The sequence below is a fragment of the Taurulus bubalis genome (genome assembly GCF_910589615.1).
Source record: "Taurulus bubalis genome assembly, chromosome: 7".
Classification (NCBI taxonomy): Eukaryota; Metazoa; Chordata; class Actinopteri; order Perciformes; family Cottidae; genus Taurulus; species Taurulus bubalis.
Window position 1 is genome coordinate 22,172,376 of NC_136595.1, and position 21,183 is coordinate 22,193,558.

The 21,183-nt window shown below is 41.4% G+C and overlaps 1 protein-coding gene across 1 annotated transcript; it reads right to left on the reverse strand.

Moving 5' to 3' along the window:
- Window positions 1-1,210: 1,210 nt before the first annotated feature.
- Window positions 1,211-21,183, reverse strand: st6galnac5b (ST6 (alpha-N-acetyl-neuraminyl-2,3-beta-galactosyl-1,3)-N-acetylgalactosaminide alpha-2,6-sialyltransferase 5b; the record flags this gene model as incomplete). The annotated part of the gene is made up of 5 exons (XM_079220809.1): window positions 1,211-1,454; window positions 3,387-3,494; window positions 5,238-5,647; window positions 20,446-20,649; window positions 21,163-21,183. The coding sequence occupies 5 exons, from the start codon at window positions 21,181-21,183 to the stop codon at window positions 1,211-1,213; spliced, it is 987 nt and encodes a 328-aa protein (XP_079076935.1).

A 21,183-nucleotide genomic window follows, 5' to 3' on the forward strand; every position in this document is an offset into this window, starting at 1 on the left:
TTTGCTTCGTTGTTGGCTTTGAAGGCGGCCTGTTATGACAGATTAAGATGGTGGTCTGATGTGTCTTCACTCATTTTATGGAGAGTCTCTCCTAACCAACAAGCACATAAACACTTCTGCCTCCCCTTCTTTTTGCCTCTTTGAGTTGTTGAAGTTATTTATATTTACCTTCAATTCAATTCATCTTATTTTGTACAACCCAAAATCCCAAATTACCCTCGGAGGGCTTTACAATCTGTACACATACAACATCCCTGTCCCGGGACCTCACATCGGATCAGGAAAAACTCCCCCCAAAAAACAGAAAATCCCTTTCACAGGGAAAAAAGGGAAGAAACCTTCAGGATAGCAACAGAGGAGGATCCCTCTCCCCGAATGGACAGAAGCAATATATGTCATGCGTAACAGAGTTACAGCACATTCAATGAATATGAAAGAAATCTTTCCTACAATGATTAGCATGGTCCATAATGATCCTTGATTGTATTGCAGTATATGTGTGTGATATAAGTGGCCTTCTGCAACGTGAGTGGTTTGTTATCTCATTGACATATAGGGAATGAATGGGTTGCATGTTACAAAATATGTGGTGTTCGTAACACTTTTGTTCCCAGTGTTGTCAATGTTGTCTGTATTGTGAATATTGTATTGTTGAAAGGGGATAAAAGTACGAAGGGAAATTAAACTCTAAAAGTATGACAATTACATTGATGTGTGTGTAATTGAGAGCTTTAAACTCAGATCAATAAAACTGTCACATTCCCAGAAAGAGATAAATAACGAGGACATGACCTCCGTGTCCTCAGTGAATCTGCATTCAGTTTATGAAAAGGAATCGGTCCTGCTGCAGTTATTGCAGCCTCATTGTCTGTCTCCTCTCTGACAGCTACAGTGTTGTTAAAGCAGCTCTTTCCCAGAGTAAAAAGAACACACACAAAAAACACATGAGCCAACCCTCCATGGCTTTGATTCCAGTGTGAAATTCATCCTATTATAGTTACACTTCCACAACATTGTCAGGGCTTTGTGCTGTCATTACGCAATGATCCCATTCTGCCAAGCTGCTTAGGCGGTGGGCTTCCAGCCACAGCAGTCGCTCGCTCCGTCCCATACTGCTGTCTTATGCATTCATGTCGTCCAGCGAGGGAATCTGGAAACCGTCCAGACACATATTCTTCCACACGTCTGGGGATTGTCTCTGGAGTGAATCTCAGGATCCAGCTGGAACCCGAGCGTGCGAGCTGTTGAAGCGGGGGGTGACGGCGGCTGGCTTCCAGTCCGGCTGGAGAAAGTGGATGTTGAGGGTTCGAGCCCAGTTTGCAAACACGGCCTTCTCCGTGATGAAGCGGTGGTGGCTTCCTCGCCGGTTCCTCTCGTGGGAGAGATACATGGAGCACTCGTCGGGCCCCGAGGGCTCGTAGTAATGATACGGCAGAGAGGGATGAGAGGAGGATCTACACGGGAGAGCCGAGGAGAGGAGTAAAGCGAGAAAAAGGAATGAAAGTCAAAGAGGGATGTGGAAAACAGCGTGGGGATGATTATGAGACGAGGGAGGGGTGGGGGACAGCGAGTCACAGTGGGGGAGAAATGGAGAGAGAGAACAAAGAAAAAAAAGAGATCAGAAGAATCTGGGCTCACAGATGTGTTTATTATTCACCATCTTATTCCTCTGATATTCATGGTCACACCAAGCTCAGTGGAAGACTGGGACTCACTTCAATCTGGCCTGCATTTCTCTCTGAATATCTAAATGTGTCAAATTGTCCTTTTTGCCGTTGTAGATTCATGTGAGAACATTATCAGCCAAATTATTCTCCTGCATCCAGTGAACCTGGAGCCTTAGCAAACTACTGTACTTTGCCTTTCTAAACCCATTTGGTGAAATGTGTTGTTTTTCTTGTAAAAATGTTGGAGGTGAGCACTATCCCTGGTGCTGAAATCACACAGTCATTTTAGCAGCCTGATTGTATGGTAATAAGAGACTGTCGTCGATGTCATCGCAGGGTGTAAATTAATGATTGTCATCACAAGTTGAGGACACCGTTAAAGATGTACTAGACAAGGTTGTTATGTGGAAACGCACTCATGCTGCTGCAGAGGAGAAGGAACCCGACCCACCTTCATGCACTAGTTGTCCCACTTGCTCAAACAGGAAGCGACAAACTAAAAAGTTCCGAGGATGAGGAATGCATTGGTGTCTAGGATGTATAATTTAACAAATGAATCAGGATGGTGCAGAGAGCGACTGAACAGAAGTGTCTGTGTATAATGTTACTGTCAAATTAATTAATCAAAAATCTCTGATAGTATAATATATAATGTTACTTGGTTGGATGTTTAGTGGAGTTTTCCTTAAATGTGTTTCCCTATATTAGTAAATATATTATTTAATAATACAAGTATTACATGACTTTAAGTATATTGTACAACGATGCCTTCAAATGAAACCTGTGAGGTCGTATTTTGACTTGAAAAGTCAAGAACGCAATATTCTTGGCTGTTGAGGCCATGTGAACACTGTTGCTAGGGAACTGACAATGGAAAGAGACATTGCCTCGTTTCTTTTTCAAAGGTTGTTCACAATTTGGTGTTGTCTGAGGTTCAATGTCAAATGCAATTGATGAGAAAATAATTAAAAATAAGCTTTCGTGGGCTCCAACCCTTTAATCAACATTGCCAAACACCACGACTCGTGAACATTCAGTCTCATCGTGGGACATTTAAATGGAGGCTTGTTAGGAACACACTCAAATAAATGCTAAATAAATACCTGAGGTCGCCAATAAGAATAACACAACTAGATGATAGTGGCTGAATATACTAGTGTATTATTTCATGTTATGCTGTAAATTGAAGTGCATTGTATTTAATGCAACCTTAAATTATTTAATTGTGATTTTGCATATATATATATAATGATATATATATATATATATATATATATATATATATATATATATATATATATATATATATATATAATATATGTAGAATGTTTTATTATTCCTCTTTTAAACTTTTTATTTTCTGTTCTATTTTTCACTTTACTGGAAGGCAAAGTTCCCTTTGGGATAATAAAGTTAAAGCTGCAATAATCAATATTTTGTATATATGCTCATTTAGCAGCTAAAGAGACGAGACATTTCCCTCAACAAATGGCCAGACTCCAAATGAATACTCATTTTGTGTCGCGTCTACTGGATCTGATAAAGTTGAAATCTAGCTCAAGTAAAAGGTTGTGGACATCCATTGAAGTAAATTAACAGAATTGAATCTCATCCCTTTGGTATGAAATGACAGACTGGCCTGCAAAGCAAGCTGCTATGTTCACCAATAGCACATAGTATTGATATTTTTAGGCTATAATTTCAGCTTCTCCAGTCTACCTGCAGAAATCTGGTGGCACCATGCCGTACACGTTGATCCTGTCACACAGCTCCACGGCTATGGCCATGGTGAACCAGCCGGTACTCAGCCAGGTATTGGATCTCTTCCTGGAAGATGAGAGAAAATCAATATATTTACAAAATCGAAAAATGTATAGAGTAAATATGTTGGTAAATATGTTGGTGGTACATACGCCTTCCAAGAGTCTAACTGATCAAATGATACCAGATTAAAGCTTTGAATCCATAATTCTGGAATTTATCTGATCAATCATCTTTTCAGAAATAACCAAACAAAGGCAAAAACACAGATTGAAGAAATACTTTCTTTTGATTTGTGTCTTGTGCACAACAATAAAAGAAACATCAACGAGAAAAGACTTTTATTCTTACACTGCCTGTGCTTGGAGATTGGATTCTTAATTCAAATGCAACATCCTCTTATCTTCCTGTGAGCTTACTCTTCACATGCAAATGAGTTTATGGAGTGATGAAGAAATAAAACGACTTCTTATTTGACTCATATTTTGTAAGCTCATATTCAGTCAACCATTTTTCTACAGTACAGGTTGATGGAGCCATTTCAATGTTGACCAATGAGGGACACTGTGGGTATCCACACTGGAGCCTATTTAAGTAAATGTGGTGCACAGTGAGGTCATTGATTATTGACTGTGAGTCAGGTTGCTGGTATTTTATTTGGGAAGATGTAGGCTAATTTCGTTACAGTTTAAGTAAATAAATGGATTGGTACCGATGTTACGTTTTGGAAAAGAGAGCCACGCGTTGGAAAAACACCATCTCCACCGGAGCCATGTGTACAATCACTGACCAAAACAAGTGGTGCATAAACAAGGTATCCTCACCACTTATGAAAAGAGTCATGTGGCTATCATGTGTCAAAGGAAGGAAACTTGCATCTGTGCCAAATTCAGTATAAAACGAAAATGAATGTGTCTGGTGTTTAGGGTGATCGTATTATATCAAAACCCTGTTTTGTATGCCAATTTCCTTTAGTTTATAGTTAGTGTATTTGCTTTGTCTGATCCAAACTAAGCACGACATCTGCCTCTGAAATGTAAAATTGTACAGAATACTCTTGTCTGCACTGTTATTAAACATGTACATGTTTTGTTTACATGTCTCTGCATCAAGGCCACAAAAATCCTGATTCAATTATAGTATTTGGAAAAAAGTCCTTACTTTAAGTAAAAAAACACCAAAGCTGAATTTTGTCAGAAAAAGCATTACTAATTTCCCATTGAAGCAAACAGCAGTTTGGCGGCTGGCGGCAGGATGAGTCCATTAGGGCTCAATATCCAGCCCCTGCCCATTATCACTGCTCAGTTCACATACCACGCAACAATTGTTAATGTAAATAAGGTTAATATTTATCTGTGTTGTGTCTACCTAGTTTTTAATTTGTCCCTTTTACACAACACTTCTGACAGAATCCAAATGACATTGAAATCAAATGTGTGTTTCCTTCCTGATGATGTTGAGCCACTTCTGGGTCCTGCTACATGGTAGCACATAAGACAGGGCTTCGATATACTCTCACTAAGCCTGGCATTAGTCGGTCAATTTGGCATGAATCTAATCCCTTAAACTCCTTTCAAAGATAATAGACACGCTTTAATCTAAATCCTATTAATAATGCTGTGAGTGTTTGGCGCTCTGACTTATTTATTTTTGTGCGACTATATCTGAGATTTTTTGTCTGTGTTTTGCTCTCTTGTTTATATTTCTTTTCACACACAGGGATTTGTTGTTTGTCTCAGTGAGCTCACGAAAGGCCTCGGGGGGGGGGAGAACGCCTCAAACACAAGATGGATTCCTGTGGACATTTACCTGTCAATCCCCGTTTCATTTTTGAAAAGTTCATCGAACTTCAGCATTTTGATCCGAGAAATGATGTAGACTTTAAGTTTGGGCAGTAGATGGTTCAACAGCTTGAGGTTGTTGTAAACGTGGCCTTTCCCATCCCGTCTCATGCAGCTGCTGGGTCCCCAGAAGATGAACACTGTGTCTTGGCTAGCGTTGAGCAGCTCCTGCCGGCTCCGCAGCACTCTCTGCAGGCTGGAGTGAGCTACGACACGCAGGCTTGTGCGTCGCCCAACATCCTGCTGATAGCTTATACTGGGAGCATCGTTCATACGGATTACGCACTCAGAGCTGTCGATTTCTTCCCCTCTCCTGCTCCCAGTTAGCTGGCCGGAGCTGGTCACCAGGGCACAAGTCCTGCATTGCATCTTCAGAGGCTGTATCGATAAAAGGTTAAAGGTCAAGTATAGTCTTTTCAAGCCATTACATTTCCCATATGGGAAACGTTTAAGAAATGACAGCATGACCTATTCTCAAAGGCAGTGAAAAGACAAGACATGCTAACATGCTCACCACAACAATGCTATACCATACCAATGTTCACCATCGTAATTAAACGTGTTGGCATGCTAACGTTTGCTAATTAGCACAAAATAATTATTAAAGCTGAGGCTCATGGGAATGTTGTTGATTTTGGAAATATTTGGCCAAAAAATCTGACAAGTTGATTGCAAGGAAAAGTAGAGGGATCATTAAAGTTAAAATGTATCCCAAGGCGAACATGACTCCATCTGATCCATTAGAGACATTTCACTCAAAACCACAAATGTCAACCTCCTGACTGTGCTAGAACAGGGTTTTTTATTAGGCTGAGTCTGAGACTGTGGGTCTATGTGATCCTTTTTGATAACTAATGTAATATTTACCTCCCACTTTGAAAACCTCTGTGCAAAAGGAAAAGTGAGGGTATCACCAAAGTAGTAGTAGAGCTACCGGCTAGCATGCCACCAGGCTCGAGCCACCGGGCTAGCTAGAGCCATAGAGCCACCGGGCTAGCTAGAGCTAGCGCAGGGCTCTCAAGTGTCACGCATTGAGCGTGACTGTCACGCATTTCGGTCTTAAGTCACGCCCTCCCGCCACACATCGTATTTCTCACGCTGAAAAAAAACTCTAGGCTATTTAATGTGCCGTAGGAGGAGGAGGAGGAGGAAGAGGAGGAAGAGGAGGATATGTCACTCTTACCTGTCTTAAAAACTTGAGAGCCCTGCTAGCGTGTCTAAAAGTATCTAAAACAAACAAAAAGTTAAAGTAACAACAGGCAAAATGGATGCGCCCGGTAGCCGTTAAGGGCGAGTCTTACTTGCAGAGAGGAAAGAAATCCAATGACCGGGAAAGGTGAACCAGGACGAAGAGAGACAGAAATCTATGCCGGAGGACAATGAGGGCTTTCAGGTTGCTCCAGTAATTGAGGACAATTGCTGAATAAAGTCAACCCAGAGCTTAACTCATGAGTTAAATTTAAAATCTAACAGGTGCCATTTTAGGCAGAGATGGAGAGAGGAAAGAAATCCAATGACCCTGAAAGAGTTCAGCATAGTCTGCATAACAGCACATGTGGACACGCAGCCATGACATCAGCACTTTCCCCAAGCTGGATGTAAAGCATCTCTGATAACGTAACCAAAACTTTGGAAATCAGGCTTTTTATATTCACAGGTTAATATAGTTTTTCTTCCAGCACATACACACAAACACACAGACACACAACTTCAACTGAAAACAATCCACACTTAAAGTAGGTACGCTGCCCTTTACTACCGTGATTATGCCCCCTGAATAAAGTGTAACTGGCAGAGTCGAGCAGCTCGACTGGTAATGGCCTGTTCTGTCAGGTATCCCATTATTCAAATGCTTTGCAGGTTGACAGTAGAACAGAGGTGATTCTGTGGACTACTTTGATTTCGTAGGAACGTCATGAATACACATAAGCCGATATATGTATTCAGTTGAGCGCCACATCAGAGCAATGGAAGGAATACATGCTCAGTATACTGGTCAGAACACATGTGGCTTTCATCTGAAATTTCACATTAACATGCGTGTAGTGGCCATTTGTCCAATAAATCAAAGAAAATAAACATAAATCAAAGGGCCATTGACGCACCATGAGTATGTGGATTACACAGCCAAAAGACGGCGTATAGAAGAGAGGTGGCGGAACTTTTGGCCTGGTGTCAGGACAATGATCTCTCTCTAAACGCAGACAAGACCAGGTAGACACACATCACTTTACATAGTTAGGACAGAGGTGGAAAGGGTGAAAACCTTTAAATTCCAGAATATTGCAGAACATTAAAAAGGGCCAGCAGCGACTGTATTTCCTAAGAAGGCTGAGGAAATTTGGCATGCCACCCAAAATTCTTAGTGACATCTACAGATGTACAGTCAGACTGCACAGTACATCTCAGGAGCAGCCTTCCCCTCACTTCAGGACATTTACTCCACCAGAGTAACCAGGGAAGGACACTACATCATCAGGGACAGAAGTTCACACCCCACAGACTCCCCACAGACTCTTCTCGCTACAGGAGTCTGAAGTCAGCCTGATGGCAGCCTCCCCCCCCCCCCCCCCCACACACACACACACACACACACACACACACACACACACACACACAGTGAACGGCTGCTGCTGTGACTTCATGTCACGATCATACCAGACCTTAAAATATTTGTAGCAATCCAAAGTGCACTTTATACACTGATTATACAATACTGTTGTCATATTGTTGTGCCTTATTTCACATCTTACATATTTTCTTAGCAATGTTTTTAGTTTTTTTTTAACTTTAAGTTTATTATAAATCTAAAACCCAAGTTTCCACAGCATCACCCAATTAATAAACCAAAAAATAGATGTGATAATTGCAATTCAGTGCGTCCGAGTTGAACGATAGTACACATAGTGTCTAAGTAGTGCATAGTATGCGATTTCTGACTCAGCAATAGGCTTTGTCAAGGTACAGTGCTCGGCAGTTGTGTTGGTTGGCATTATGTTGACCAGGTATCTGTGTTTTGTGTCCAAACAGGTTTCACAAGTTGAAAAAGGCGAGCTGGGATTGAGTGATCCGACAGCAAAAACCCAGAAACTCTTCACATGAATTATTCTGAACCCTAATAGAGAGCTGCATTGGCATTCTGATCTGTGCTCTAAGCTTCACACTCCATCAAGTTCTGAAGTGGGAATGTGTGTGTGTGTGTGTGTGTGTGTGTGTGTGTGTGTGTGTGTGTGTGTGTGTGTGTGTGTGTGTGTGTGTGTGTGTGTGTGTGTGTGTGTGGTCCTCCTGCATCTCTATGTATGTGCACAGGTGATGGTGTCTGTGCATGTCCTTAGATCTTTGTGCAGAGTTCGATGTCGACCCAGATATGTCAAACAATCACGTTTCTCTGGAAAGATTTTGTATGTGTCTGAAAAGTGTTCAGATCCAAAACCAGTTGTAATCCCTTCTACATACACATGCTCACTCACAGTCTCTATGCATTGAGGAACAGGTATTTCCATTCCCGTACACATTGCCCAAAACAAACCATGTCCTGTTGTCTGTGTGGACACAAACCTCAGTAACAAGTTGGCTGGACCAAATGACGCGCTTCACTGCACAAACTCCCCCACGGCCTTAGCTTGGGGAAAAAATATCCCAGTCCTTTTAGCTTTTTCGTCCTTTACATACAACAGATAGCATTTTCCCTTCAGCACCGTCCAAACAATTACTCCCGAGCAGCTTTTAATGATTTTTAAAGTCGGGGAATGTGTTGAACTAGGAAAAGGCAATTGGAGGCTGCATGGACAGTGTTGTAGTTTAAAGTGCTTGTGAAATACTAAAAGTGTCCTTGACAGTGACGCTGAAGCTTCAGTGTCAGCTCCCCCGAGCTGACAGCTTGATGATGCTGGGAAATAGCCACTTATGGACCGTGGTGTATCACATTGAGAGAGGCTTTCAGAATCAGATGGAGAATATATATCAGATGGCAGGCAGCTGAAGATGTGACTCACACACTGTTGAATGAATGAACAAATTAATGAGTGTACTGCATTGCATATTACTGGTAGATATTTTACTAATCAGCCTTGAATTAGCACAGAGGTCCTTTAATTTGTGAACCAATTAGCACTCGAACACTTGCTGACTCCCACAGACACACTCAGCCCGCACTTTATCCTGCAGACAGAGGGTCGTCTGCCTTGATCAATAATGCACAACCTCATGAGATAAAGTTTATTCAACCTTATGAAGCCATTCAGTGAACTGCCGGTGTCATGGCAATGTGAAGATGTCTCCAGATGCGCTCCTCACACATTTCTCTTCCCCTGAATTCCCCTGAGAGGTCGTTTATCAAAACTACATTCAAATAGTTTCTAAACATTACCTGTTATGGTACTAAAATTAACATCTAGAGGCAATACCAGACTAAATGAGGCAGCTAACCTATGCAACAACGTTAGCTACTGTCTGTGTACTGCTGTCGCCATTAATGAATCCTACTTTCCTTTGCTTCCTCTCTCTCTATTGTAGGTTACTTTGTGTGTCTTTGTGTCACGTGTTCTCTTTTCGTGGTCGGCAGACCGTCGCCACACAACAAAACAACTTTAAGGCCATTCAGTGAACTGTGGTGTGATTGCTGACTAAAGAGAGACATCCGGTGTCATGGCAGTGTGAAGATGTCTCCACATGCGCTCCTCACACATTTATAGTTTCCCTAAGAGGCCGTTTATCAAAACTACATTCAAATAGTTTCTAAACATTACCTGTTATGGTACTAAAATTAGCATCTAGAGGCCATACCAGACTAAATGAGGCAGCTAACCTATGCAACAACGCTAGCTACCATCTGTGTTTACTGCTGTGGCCATTAATGAAGCCTATTCTTTCCTTTGCTTCCTCTCTCTATCGTAGGTTACTTTGTGTGTCTTTTATGTCACGTGTTTTCTTTTTGCGCTCGTCGGAAGGTCGTCACACAATAAAACAACTTTGAAACAACCCTTTACATGTCCCGATCAAAGAACAAAGTAGACACAGAAAAACGGGAAAGGTGAACCAGGACGAAGAGAGACAGAAATCTATGCCGCAGGACAATGAGGGCTTTCAGGTTGCTCCAGTAATTGAGGACAATTGCTGAATAAAGTCAACCCAGAGCTTAACTCATGAGTTCAATTTAAAATCAAACAGGTGCCATTTTAGGCAGAGATGGACTCCCGAAATCAAATGTTAATAAAAGACAGGACTTTATTATGCAATCAGTATTTTTGTAATCTATGGTTAAGTACAGATTCTATATTTACTTGGCACTTTAAGCACCCAGTATTCTAGCTCCGGCACCATATATCTCCCCTTTTCTACAGTATTATTAATTAACCCCAAGCAATAGGAAAGTCATATTTATGCTATTGCATATTAAAGGGGAAAATAATATTCACAAATTAACCAAATTTCAACCCAACTTCAACTAGTCATAGCATTTCTGGAGGTAATAGAGATGTTAGAAGTATATATATGTATTGGGGAGGGAAAGTTTGCCATTCTAGATTTGATTCTGAGGCCAGAGGCACAGTCAGTTATTCATACAGACATCCTCTTTGAAGCAGGCAGAATTGTTTCTGATTTACCTTTCAGAACTCTTCAACAAACATGCGACACAAGCAAGTATTTATTCTCCCAACTGGGATGATGAAAATGTTATGCATGCCATTTTGTCCTCAATACCAAACACTCATTTCAGATACTCACTCTCTTATGATAGGGGGTGATTTCAACTGGTTGCTTATCAACCAGATCTTCTCCCATATCAAAAATGGTATTGTTAATTCTATAGAAATATGTAAACCCTTCATATCCTATTTTTACATTTTCGAATAGTGCCCTTGATGTATTTGTACTTACGGTGCTGTGAATTAGTTGTCAAGAAATGTATTTATATCTATCTGTATAAAATAATTCCCTATATTGTATTTCCGATTGTTGCATTTCAGAAGGAAGACTTATTGTGTGAGGTTTTTTCCGTGCATGTTTGTGTATGTTGAGATCAGTGTTGGGGGTAACGAGTGACAAAGTAACGGATTACAGTAACGTAATTACGTTTATAGGTAACGAAGTAGTGTAACGCGTTACACTCAAAATATTGGTAACTACACTACTTTACTGGACCTCAGTATCGCGCGTTCCTACGTTACTCAAGACATTTTTACCAGTCCGAAAAGTTCTCTTTTAGCGGCGCGCGAGTCACACGACACTTCCTGATGAACAGTCTATCACAGGTACGTCCCAAGCCTCTAAACTGCATCCCCGTTTCCCTCAACCAAGCGTGGAGAGAAGACGCGAGGAAATATGTTTTAATAGACATGAGACGTCCTTTCCTCTGAAGCGTCACGTGAAGCGACGTAGGTTTCTGATGACTGCGATCGACTGACAGCGGATCACATCTGATCAGCTGTTAGTCGCTTTAACAGCTGTCGGAGGTTTGTCCGGAGAGTTTTTAGCGAACATTCCAATAAAAATGCACTTAAAATAGTTGATTTAATAGTGTTAAACCACTACTTACATTAATAAAGACACAGTTATCATGAGTGTCAGAGTGGAGATGTTTTCTCTGTCGTCTGTTACCGTTTAATAATCTGCATTGAGTATTTATATACTGTGATGTGTCCTGCTGACACGCGCAGGATCCATTTCTACTGGCGGAATGAGTCTGATTGGAACATCATTATAAAATAACCCACAATATAAATATAGTTTCTCTTCATTACGTGTTGTAAAAAGTGTTTCCTCTCTCCAGCTCTCTGATTTTAATGACATACATAATACAAGTTATTGAGGGAAACAACAGATACAATCTTAGAAGACAGTAGTTTGTGGTCCTTTTGTGGTTCAGACCTACAATGAACATATTTTAACCAGATGGTGAATAATTTAACAGATTTAATATATAACTTGAGTTTAATCTGTGATCGCCTTCACTCTAGTATGAAACTCCAGCGATCAGTCCGCTCAGCTGCAGCGTTCAATCACCTAACAGGTGAACAGTGAGGGGGCGTGTCCAGCGTTAAAACACTTCCTGGAAGCTTGTGACGTGGCTGCTGGTGCGTAGAAGGAGAAGAAGCGGGAAAATGGATGAGACGGAGGCAGGAGGGTTCAGCCAGTGGCGATATTCTCATTATTTTAACTTTGTTGCTAGAAAGGGTAAAAATATTAGTGTAAAATGCACTCTATGTCCAGGCAAGAGGTGTCTTTCAATTGCTGTCCACTCGATGAGCAACCTGTTGAAGCATTTGACAAGCCAGCACAGCACTTCAAAACTTGTGGCCAAAGATCCTAATAGCCTGTCACTTCAAGACGCTCATTACCAACCGACCCCGCCTAAACAAGCTAAGATTTTCCAGCATCTTGCTCTTGGAGCACAGAAGGTAACACAAAAGGAAATTAACAAACTAGTTGCAGGGTACATCGTGGAAGACATGCTTCCCCTGTCCACTATCGAATCGCCAAGGTTTAGAAAAATACTAAATAAAATACCTAGCACTCGCATGCCAAGGTCAGACAGGAAAACATTTTCCCAATACCTAGACCAATGTTATTCCGACATGGAATCCAATCTTAAAACAACATTTGAGTCCTTTGATTATGTTACAACAACTGCAGATATTTGGTCCGCCAACAATAAAAGTTATTTAGGAATGACCGCTCACTGGATTGACAACATTAGTTTTAAACGTCAGAAGGCAGCTCTAGCCTGTAAGAGAGTGAGAGGAAGACATACATATGACGTCATAGCTAATGAAATAGAACAGATTCATTCAGCGTATGGACTATCGCATAAAGTTACAGCATGTGTTACAGATAATGGCAGCAATTTTGTAAAAGCCTTCAGAATGTTTGAATCCAAGCCTGATGATGGGTCTGACTCTGACGAGCTATCCGATGATGAGGAGGAAGTCACTTTTACTGATGTTTCTGAAGTACTCTCTACAGAATCAGACGCAACATTTTCATTGCCGCCTCACTTGCGCTGTGCATCGCATACACTGAACCTGATCTCCAAAAATGACCTTGAGAAATGGCTGACAAGTAACAATGACTGTAAAGCAGTTTACAGAAGTGCTCTCGCCAAGTGCACAGCTCTCTGGACAAAAACTAGTCGCTCTACTGTGGCTTCAGACCAGGTTGAGGATGTGATCAAAAGAAAGCTCATCATGCCCACTGCTACACGCTGGAACTCGACTCATGACGCCCTGTCCCTCATCATAGAGATCCCAATCAGAGATTTAAATACCATTTGCTCTAGACTGGGTGTTAAATGCATCACTGAGCGAGAGTATCAGTTCCTGAAGGAATATTGCACAGTGTCAAAACCTCTTGCTGCTGCATTAGATATACTACAAGGTGATGATGATTGCTACTATGGCACCCTCCTGCCAACCTTGGAAATTCTGATGGTAAAGTTGCTTGCGTTGAAGGATGGCCTTTCTCAGATGACAGCTGGCATGCCTGGAGCTATTGTACAGGTAAATACATATTGAATAATACAATGAATACCCCTAACATAATAGTCTACAGTATATAGCATTTAAACTTAGCATTAGCAATTTGTGTTTGGTAGATTATTTCTTTGTTGTAACAATGCTTCTTGGCAATAAATCTTGTAGCGTTGGAAAGCCTGTTTATTTCCCTTTTAAATGATGTCACATTTGTAAGGAACATGCATTTGTGGGATGAGCAGCAGAGCTGAGTATGTGGGTTGCTGTTCCCTTTATTGAACTGTAGCCTATATGTTAGTCTAATGTAGCCTATACTGTTTCATATCACAGGCGATCAAAGGCAGATTTTCATCCGTCTTGGACAGCAAGGATGCTCTCATGGCTGCTGCCACAATGCCCAAATTCAAGGTCCGCTGGCTCAAAGATGAGAAGAGAAGAGATGCTGTTAAAAGCCTGCTAATTTCTGAGTGTCGTGCCCGGATTCCTGATGAGCCACAGATTGGACCAGCAGTTCAGAGCCCAACCACCTCCAGTCACACTGACTTTTTTGATTTTGAAGAGGAGTTTTCCTACATGGCAGAAACAGAAGTCACTTACTTAAAAATGCCCGTATCCAACTGGGAGGTTCTCTCCAGGTTCCCTAGGATTAAGGATATTGCAAAGCAATACAACACTCCAATACCGTCAAGTGCACCTGTCAAAAGGCTTTTCAGCCTGGGCAGTATTGTTCTGACCCCAAGGAGGAACAGGCTGTCGGATAAAAGATTCGAGAGACTTTTACTCATGCGATACAATTGCTATTTTGAAGAATAGAGAAAAATGCTAAACTTCATAGGATATAGTGCACTTTCTGTTTATTTAGGCGATGACAAAGTGGATTTTCTGTTTATTTAATTGCATTTTCTGTTTCTATTTTATGGGGAAAAGTACCATTTATTTTTCTATCTTTTTTAAACCACTACAATGGTTCCTATAACAAGCTGGTTTTGTTCTTAGGAGTCGGCCCCCGTTTAGTTTAGTGGGGTCTCATGTTTCCAAAAGCCTGTTTTTTGCCTGTTTTCAATGTGTTATGCTGTTTGACCGACCTGAATGTTCGTTCAAGTTAATGGCTGAGTTTTATGTGCCATTTTGTTTTACATGTTTACAATACACTATGTGGAAAGGCTAAGAGATGCCCTTTATTGAACATTGAAAGTAGAGTGATGAAAGGGCCATGATGTTTGTCCAGGTATCTTTACGGTTAATTTGTACATTTGCTTAAAAAAATGGAAAGTAAAGTAACTAGTAGTGTAGTTACTTTTCAAATGCAGTAACTAGTAAAGTAATCTAGTTACAATTTTCAGAAGTAACTAGTAACTTGTAACTAGTTACTTTTTCTGAGTAACTACCCCAACACTGGTTGAGATCTATCGTCTGTATATGACTCAAATTAAGTGTTTAAGAAGAGACGTGGCATTCAGAGCAGCAGAAGAGGAAGAAGCCATTAGGAGTGTGGCTCCAGTCCCAGTCAATTACCGCCCACACAGACTCATCAGTATGATCCTGTGTATCCACTTCCCAGGGGATCCCGGGATCATAATTGGTTTCAGATCAAACCCCATCAGTCAGCCTCTGATATTACACCACAGACTCCAATCCACCAGCCTCTGTCTGCACCCCTTTCAGTTTAAGAGGGGTGGAGAGTACAAACACATAGGTCAAAATACTTGGCAAAGCTGAGCTATTTAGAGGTCAGAGAGGAGTCATTAGCACAAGAACAAAAAGGGCCCTATCGTCATTGTTAGACTGGAGTACATTTTTATATTTTTCTTATTGTTAACAAATCCCATGAAAAGAAGATGGCTTTGTCCAAAGTCACTTCCCGTTTAGGTTACTATATACAGTAGTATACAGTATTTATTGAGTGTCAAGGATCTGGGAATTGTCTGCACAATACAGTGCCCTCAAAAAAAATGGAAAAAGTAATGTTCATTGCATGTGCACTGCTAAGAATCTGATAATGCATTGCTTCAAATATTATAGATGTAGATCAAATATACTGTGGGATCACCTGCAGTGATGATGCAAAATGATAATTGGTTTGGTTATTTTCTATCATAAATCGACCTACACATAACACATGTATTTCTTTTTAATAAAAGGTATCATATATTTGTATACTATTATTTTACAAAATGTTACTCAAACCGAAGTAACTGCATTTGTTGGGGACTATTTTCCGTTGCAGATTTGGTGTGCTGATGAGTGTTTATCTCTGAAAGGTTGACTCCAGTTGACTCCTAATAAACTGCATTGCCACATCATGACGAAGGAACATGTCCCCCAGTGAAGCATTGGATCCATGGAGATCTGTGGCTCAGAGCAATAACACACATTAGGCTTTGGCTACACAGACAGCAGATGCCTTGCAGCTGGCGTCACAACTGTGTCAAACGTTTGATTAGCCTGATGTTGGCCGGCGCCAAAATGAGTTCAGGTTTAACACTTTCAAACTTGAACATGCCTTCTATATGCTGTGCAGTGGGTGTGGCAAAAAAATATGTAATTCCATAGACTACCTAAAGAAGACAACAGACGTCAGAAATGGTTTGCAGCAGCTAAGCGGTCAGAGTGGACACCGGCCGTCGTCTATAGTTGGAATATAATGCGATATAACAAGCTAACATTAGCTAACGTGGGTGGCAACCTGCTAACTGAACTAGCTACAAATCCTAATTTGGAAGCTAGTGTGTTTCATGATTCAGATAATATGTGAGCTGACATTACCTGGCAGATTTTTTAGTACACAAGTACACACACAATACTTTTATGGGATTTGTTGATAATAAGAAAAATATAGAACATCAACAGCCTTATCCCTTGATGTCAAACATCCTCTGATGTGAGCAGTGGTGTGCAACCATGAAGACTCAGCAGTATTTTCTTAATTATTTAGGTGTTATTCGTTACCATAGCAGTGACTGTACACTTTCGGAGGCATACAGAATTAGGCTAACAACACAACAGAGAGCAGAGGTGCATTAAGTGGCACCGGTTGTGTGGTGTGAAGTTTAATGATCAGAGCCGCTTTCTTTTCTCAGAGACCAATTAATTACATTGAAACCCTCCTGACAATTGACATCTCATTAAGCTCCTCCTGGTAACACACATTCAAGCCGCGACTCTAAACTTGCTCTGTTCTCAATTTGAGGGAATAAAGGCGAGGCAATCAAGGCGCCTGTCTTCTTGTTCTTCCTCCAGTCAACCTCAGTCAGAGATAAGGGGGCGGCAGCGCCTCAGAGTATGGAGCCTCGTTAGCAGCACACTGATAGGGAGAAGTGAAATAATGTCTGGCTGGTTTCCACCGTGACCGGAAAGAAAATTATATTCATGACTTCCTGTCATCTCGTCGTAAGAAAAACGCAGTGGTATCGCTACACGATCGGATCAGCCAGACCCATTCGGAAATGGTCAGAGACCCATGGATTGGATGTCATCATCCGGATACACATTACAAGGTAATACCAGGTCAGGTATTGTTCAGGTATTAAGCAGGAGTAGAAACTGGGCTATATAATGCAAGTCTGAAGACAACACCTAATTCTGTTTTTCCAAGAGTGCTCCCACACTTTGAGTGGAGTTAAAATTTGCATATCCTGAAACCTCATCCATTAAGTAAGCATACCATTAATATATACCAATTGTGGAGAACATCTTACATAGAACGGGGTCAGCATAGATGGGAGGTTTTTTTGCATAATTTACTTTCTAATGACACCTATTTCTCCAGGGCTGACTGCATTGTAGGCTGTGAGAGGCACGGAGAGGTATTGCCCATAATAAGTAGGTACATCATAAACTGGCACAGGCCCACAATCCACATTCATGCTCTCACACAGGCTTTGTGATTAGAGTGTATAAAGGCCAATGTAGATTGATTCTGCCGACAGTTCTTCAAAGGTCAACATCCCTTTAACTGGAATCGGCAAAACATCATAGAGAGAGAAGATGAGGAATGAAGCAGAAGAACGGAGAGGCTGTCTAGGTGTTCAAACTCAAACACCTGTGTGTGTGTGTGTGTGTGTGTGTGTGTGTGTGTGTGTGTGTGTGTGTGTGTGTGTGTGTGTTTGAAAGAGTCTATTCAACTCTGCAGCTCTAATTACTGTAGCTTGTCAAAGAAAAGAAAAAAATGGAAGATATCGCACAAAAACCTGAAGAAATTGCAGAAGGCAGACAGTGAGGAACACAGTGAACATTGAGACTCTCAGTAAGTCACTCTAAATATCTCACATACAGTAAATGAGCACCATAACTTTGATGTCTGATCTCATCTCACGAAATATAAATGTCTTTTAACAGCACTGCTCTGCCATTTTTTTTTTATTACAATTAAGCACTGAAGGGGCAGAAGGAAAAGCCAAATGTTTAGCCTTTCACCCTCTGCTGCACTAAGTAGCACAGTCTCAGTGATTTATGTCTGCTGGGCGCTTTGCTAACTCCTGGGTGAGACATAAATGAGCGAAGCAACGACACACCATCACCAAATCTGGTGAAGTCCCAGCCCATGCAGACAAGATATGCACATAAGAGCTCCTCTTGCATTTTCAAAGCTTCCCTAGCTCTTACGAGGGCATCAAATTTTAACAACACGTCTGAGCATTTGCATGCAGGTTGTCTGCATGTGTGCGCCAGAGCTGAGAGCAGAGTGTGTAACCCTGTATGAGTCGAAGCCAAGATTCCCTCCAGCAGCAGCACAGCAGCAGCAGCAACAGTGGACCTCAGATGACCCTGAAGGAAATAATACAGGCCGATCCACCCACTCCACAGATCCTACAGCAGGTCTGCTCTGGTCAGTCGCTTCCCGGCTCTGTCGGAGGGTGCAGCCGCAGCAGCAGAAAGAGCTGGAAGCCCCACGGGAGGTGGGAGCATAGTGACACTGAGCAGCATGATAATGTCGCAGTGTGGATTCATCATGAATCAGCTGTCAGCCAGGAGGAAGTGGGCAAACACAAAAGATTTCAGAATATTGTAGTGCCAACAAAAACCCTTCCAAATGCTCATTTCTCTTAGAAGCCATGGTCAAATATTTGTCATTGACTTTAAAAGGATTCAACATCGCCAGAGGAGCCCTGGACGTATAGAATGTGGCTATAAGTCAAGAAGTCCAGGAAGCCTTACCTAGAATAAAACCTCTCTCCAAACCTACATCGCTCTCACACTCTCATATCACTGATCATTAATCACTGCAAGGTGAAATGTCACAACACTTTTTTCCTTCCAAATCTTCTCCTGTCCGGAGCTGGCTGAACAATGTGCTTTAGTGGAAAGCTATCTTTCTCACTGAGGGGTGACACGACGACGTCTGAATGATCTTTCTGTAACAACGCGTTGGTTTCTGAATGATGGGCCTCTGCATTACAATACCACTGACTGTGGCGCTTATACCATGACATTACAGCGCTGATGTCTTCAAGTAGAAATCCATCCTGTTTTAAAGGCTTTTGTCGCTAAATATTTCATGGCGGGTACATCAATAATGAACCAACAAACAGAGTAAGAGATCTCTTAGAGAGTGTTCTACCACAGCAAGTTCAGCTTTTGACTTAATTGTTTAAGAGATTAATTGTTATTATTATAATCTTAAAGGGGACAATAAAGCTGTAATTAACTCCTATTTCTTTATGTAGCTTAATAGATATTGCTACGAAATAACATTCAGAGGGCTTTACTGTCAAATACAATGTAAAAGCAAAAGCCAATAATCATTGTATTAGCCAAACGGGAAAAACCTGGATGTCGCATTCAGCGGTGAGGTGGCAATGCACATGAACACAAGTCAAACACATAGAAGAGGATTCTTCAGTTCTCTCTGTAACCAGGGCAGCACCACAAGCTTCAAAAAGACATTTTCTGTGCATTCCTGAACCCTACATTTCCATGCACGTCGTTCTGTTGGATGGCAGTTGAATACAGATTAAGTGCACTTTGTGTTATATTTGTGCAATAAGTGTCAACACAGTTTGTTTCAAGGGGGTGGGTGCTCGACACAATATATCCCAATGCCAAATACCTTGATGTAGAACAGCAAGAGAGTAAAGTTACTACCTATCATCTTAAAGGATAGCACTCTGTACTACATTGTCAGTGCATCGAGCAAGGCATGTACATCCCAGACAATGGAAACATTTAAAGTGGTTTGCTGCCCCTTTTTCTGTAACTTTTCCTCCTCGGTTTGTATACCACAAACACAAAGTCCCATGTGCTGCTGTCCTTGTCAATTGTATCTCCACTGCTGGCCTCCACATGCTCTTTAAACCACTTTTCACCTGTCAGTGTGCTGTTACCCCAAATCCCACTCCCGTCTCTATGCAGGCACCTAAAGCCCCGACAAGAACCTGATCCCTCACCCCCAACACTGTCTTTGTGTTTGATTGAACACAACCAGGCTGAGGTTTATCTCTTTGGTAATGGGGGAACCAACCTGCACCACTTTCCTGCATCATTTATTTCTTTGGAAGTTTAAGAGATGTTGGTTCTTTTCAACAAAGACAAATACAATAAAATAGCATTCAGGCCCTTTTTACAAAAATGAATTATCATACAGATGTGCCTCCTCCATCTGGACTCTTTAGCTTTTATGTAGCTATATTAGACATCATCTCTGTGCAGTGCATCATGAAATGGCAGAAGGAGACTGATCACAGTGCACAGATGGTGCATATTTACCTTACGATCCATGACACCTGTGTACCCCTCAAGTGTTGGTGTTGGGAGTCGCTGCGGTCTCTCTGTTTTTTTCGTGGATGGAACGGGACCATCTAAGCGATGTGACGATGAGGAAGATGATCTGTCACCAGAGCCGCTGTTGTTGTACACCAACATAAAACTGGTAACCATGGTGACGAGGATGATGCCACTAACCCCTTGGCACTGGAGAGACACATATGAGACGTTAAGTAGTCAAATAAGAGCATAAAAACTAAATCAAGTCAGAGCTTTTGATTTAGAAAATCAGCTTCAGGACAAGAGCTGGAGAAAAAAAAGTGTGATCAAGAAGATCACTGCTAATTAAATGTCAGCTTTCAAAGCAGGATCAACGCAGTAATTGCAGCTGCTCTTTTCCTCAGCAAGGCTGCAGATGGAACCTCAGCTGTGCCACTCTCCGTCAAACATTTATAAAGAGCGTTGCAAAATTAGCAGCTGAAATCAAACATGTTTCATAATTACTTTACCCCCTCTTGCAGAACAAACATATCTTTAGACGTGTGCGCTCCTATATGATTATCTGACAGAAATCAGATGGATTTAAGATCTTTAAATGATCCAAATTAAAATGAGGTCATAGCAGACAGTATATTGACAGCTCAGCCTGTAACTGACTTATGAGAAAATACAAAAGCTCCCCACAAATGAGCATTACAGTGATGTGTCATTCATAATTACCACTCTTATCTTCATCTTCAT